Genomic DNA, 4,008 nt, shown 5'->3' with positions numbered 1-4,008 from the left:
GGGGATGTGGCAGCTGGAGCCTGGGTGGCTCTTGAGAGAGAACCTTCACCTCTGCGGGACACCTTACAGCTCAAGGAGTGTTTTCCTGTCCATTGTGTCTTTAACCCACGAAAATAGTCAGGTTTTCCAGAAAGTGGAGAATCAGAAAAAATACCATTTAGAGTCACTGGGCCAGGCACTTTGCCTGTGTTATCTGCTAAGCCTCACGAGGACCCTCTAGGCTGGGGCAGCGCATTGACAGGCTCAAGGATGGGAAGCTGCTCGCCCAAGGTGACTGCCTTCTTGGAGCAGGGGAGGGTCCAGCCTGGGGGAAAGCTGGGCTTGGGGAGGGCTCGGTTGGCTCTTGGGATTGGGGACCTAACATGCCAGGATCCAACCCTCTTTCTTCCACCCCTGCCCCAAGCATTTCCTAATGTGCAGACTCGAGGTCTTCGGCTTCATTGCCAAGTTCTCTTCTATCCATAGGATTATCTAAAAAGTGCTGTCTCATACATATAATGCCAGCTATGCGTGTAATTTGAAGTTCTCTAGTAGCCAAAATTCAAAAAGAGGAAAGACACAGGTCATATTTTAATAATATATTTTATTCAACCCAGTGTTTCCGAATTGTCATTTCAATGTGTAATCAATATAAATTCAGTTATTAAAGAGATATTTGACATTCTTTTTTTTGTGCTAAGTCTTCACAATCCCCTGTGTGTTTTACACTTACAGCTCATCTATCTGGAAGCTAATTTTTTAACGAAGTGAAATGCAGTCTTACTAAGACAATAAAGCTGTGTTTCATGAGAAAAAAAATATTCTACCCTCCTTCAGTTTTTAAATGTAATTTAATGAATTAAAATAAAAATTCAGTTCCTCAGTCCAGCTAGCCACCTGTCAAGTGCTCCACAGCCATGTGTGCCGAGTGGCCACCGGATCTAGAAGGTGACCTTCCCTCCTTGAAAACCCAATCCTGCCTCTGGGCCTGGCCCCCGAGGGGGAGGGCAGGGCAGCACAGGAGACAGGACCACTGCGTCTCTCCTGTTCCTGGAAGCAGCGGGGCCCTGGGCTCCAGTCTGGCCTGACACTCGGGTGGCCTCCTTTGCCGTGATGTTAGGAGCACCTCAGAGGCTTTTCTGCCTCCATCACTGGCATTTCATAATCCTATAGTCTCAACCCTCCTGAGCACCTCCCGTGTGCTGGGCACCGTTTTTACGTGCTGTGTATGTTCCTGATTTATTTAATGCTCATAAAAGCTCCAGGCACCATTAGCCTCCACATTTTATAGATGAGGAAACCGAGACACACGCAGATTTAAGGAGCCCAAGCAGTCTAGGTCCAGCTGCTTTTAACTACAGCATTTTACAGCCTCAAGAAGAGTTTCGTTTCTACTGGTCTTCAAGAGTCCTTTACACAAATTAGAAATGAACCAGGAGGAATAGCCGTTGGGTGTTGAAAGATGCCATTTTGATAAATGCTCAACAGTGAATAATGAAGCACTCGTCTTCTCCCCTCACGCCTGTCCTGAGTGTTACATAGGACAGACGAGGACACAGAATCGGTGCGGTGAAATCACTTGCGCACAGCCCTCTGCTAATAGGACGCAGGGCTGGGACTTGCACTTTGGACTTCGAAAGTCCAGCAGGCTGAGAGCAGGACCTGGATGAAGAGCCCAGGAAGGAGATTCTGTTAGGGGTGTGAAGAGAGGCCAGCAAGGTGACCTCTGCCTCGTGTCCTTTTGGGAGAGCCGCTGATGCACATGCCCATTTCTTCAAAGCCCATGAGGGGGCAGCACCTCTCCAGTGCAGAGAACATCAGGAAAGCTTCAGCCCTTCCAGCAAATGCGGCTGGGCCTAGAAGGGCAAGTAGAAGGTGGTGGCCGGGCTTATCCAGCTCTTTGCTACAGAGCCCAGCTGGCTCTGCCTGCAGCTAGAATATTTGGGGATGAGGCCAACGAACTGTAGGCATCAGTCACTCTGGAAGGGTTGTTGGCTGAGGGGCTGGCTGACGAAGCATCCCTCAGGGCCCGTCTCGACCACCAATTCTCACCCGAAGCATTCGCCAGCCCCAGGTACGCCCCTCCCTCGTCACGGTGTTTGGTTCACTCCTTCTGTCTTCCCTGATTCCACTGGGTTGTGAGCTCCCGCAGAGCGGGTTCCAGCCAGGCTGTCTTCGTCTTTGTAGTTGTGCCCCAGCACTTACGGCACTGTTTTGTCGACTGGTTGAACAGGTAACATCATTTCTGTCTGTTTCCTTCAGGGCTTGGCTACAACGAGGAGCAGATTCACAAACTGGATAAGTGAGTGGCCTGTCCCCCAGCAGGAGGGTGAGCAGGAGGGTGGGTGTCACCAGGGCAGAGCGATTCTCTGTGCCAGACAAGAAGTGGCGAAGGGCCCCGATCACAGACCGTAGCTGGGCAGGAGGAAGGCTGGGTCACTCTCTGGGGCAGTGGTCTGGAGCCAGGGGAGATCAGTGGCCGAGTCTGGGGGAGGTTCCTCAGAAGCAGTCTTGATGAAACTGGGTTTCCTTCTGAACAAGGATTGTTTTTCCTGATTGTCCTCGCTGACTGACCACTTATGACTGACTTCCGCCTGAGCTCTCCTTTGGGCTTCCGTCTGCTACTCTGTTTCCTATACACTCTCATCTATACCCACCCTATACCCATCCCTGACAGTTCACACACACACACACACACACACACACACACACACACACACACACGCCTTTCCATAATCATTTCATCTTCCTTCTGGGGATCGAGCTTGAGAGTGTGTATATGTTTTGAGTCCCCTGTCCCCCTTCATCTCTCTGTTGACATGTGCTGTGTGCCGGCCACTCTGACTGCCAGGATCCCATGTGTGAGCATCGTCTCCAGCGGAGAGACGGCCCTGCCACAGGCTCAGGGGCTGGGCATTTAGGTGGTGGAGATTCAGAGGTGCTGGGCTTGTGCTCAGGGGGCTCTGACTGCTTGTCTCTGTACCTCTGTTTCCCTGTCTTTTCAGGGTGAATTTTAGTCACTTAGCCAAAAGGCTCCTGCAGGTGTTCCAGGAGGAGTGCGTGCAGAAGTATCAGACATCCCTCGTCACGCATGGCAATCGGATGAGGTACCAATCTGGCCCTTCCTCCTGAGCTCATGGATTCCAGTGCCCTTCTAGGCTCAGACAGCCCTGGCTTTGCAGAGCCCTGACTGAGAGGCAGGTGGGACAAAGTGACACAGGCAAAGAAATGGTAGTTTTGCAGCCTTAGGTGGCCAGGCAGTCTGCTGGGTGATTCTGTACCTTAGCCTATTTAACTCCGCTGTATCTTCCCTGTGTAGAACATACTGTCGCCCTATCTCACAGACGAGGAAATTGAGGCTCAGGGAACAGGTCTCCTCCTCAATACCAGACAGCTAGTAAGGAGCAGTCCCAGGACCAGCACATGCGCGGAACTGCCACTGAAATCTTGGTTCTTCCCAAAGTCCCAGGTGGTCACGTTGGAAAGTCCTGCCTCTCTGGGGAGAACACGAGGTCCCTCTGGGGTGAGGACAACTAGTCACGGAAGCAGGGGCAGGCAGGGGTCCTTAAATGGAACCTCCTCGCACCCTGTCCGCTGTAGGAGATCGGGTTCTCCCTTCTCACAGGCCCCGGGTCCTTGCCCTGCCGGCACGGATGCTGGTTCCTCCTGGTGAGAGAACGCGCTTTCCCAGGTGCTGCCTGTCCGAGGTCCGTGGGACCTGTGGGCTTGTTACGGGGCTGAGACCCAGGCACCCACCCACCCTCACGTTAGAATACAGTGCCCAGCCCCTGCGCCCCAACTCACCCTGAATTCCGATTTAATTGCTGTGAAGCTCGCTCGGATATCAGTAGTTTCAACGTGCCTCAGAGGATTCTACTGTGTAGCCAGGGTTGAGAACCAGCCGCAGGTTGAAGCCGTCCGTGGACGTTGTTTCCTTTTGTGCAATGGGGAAAAAGTTCTTGTTCACTCCCTCCACTTAGAGGATTCATAAATGTGCCTTGACCTTGATTTGCTCTGGAAATGAGAGCA

At 52.1% G+C, this 4,008-nt stretch overlaps 1 protein-coding gene across 1 annotated transcript in view; it reads left to right on the top strand.

The window, feature by feature from the left end:
- Positions 1–4,008, top strand: part of IKBKE (inhibitor of nuclear factor kappa B kinase subunit epsilon) — a 23,033-nt gene that overhangs the window by 15,880 nt on the left and 3,145 nt on the right. The window contains 2 exon segments of the mRNA XM_023538265.1: positions 2,220–2,281; positions 2,985–3,086. Coding sequence (XP_023394033.1) covers positions 2,220–2,281; positions 2,985–3,086 — 164 coding nt within the window.

The sequence above is a fragment of the Pteropus vampyrus genome, unplaced genomic scaffold, assembly GCF_000151845.1.
Source record: "Pteropus vampyrus isolate Shadow unplaced genomic scaffold, Pvam_2.0 Scaffold217, whole genome shotgun sequence".
Classification (NCBI taxonomy): Eukaryota; Metazoa; Chordata; class Mammalia; order Chiroptera; family Pteropodidae; genus Pteropus; species Pteropus vampyrus.
The sequence above is the reverse complement of the archived record's forward strand: the minus strand, read 5'-3'. Positions and strand labels throughout refer to the sequence as shown.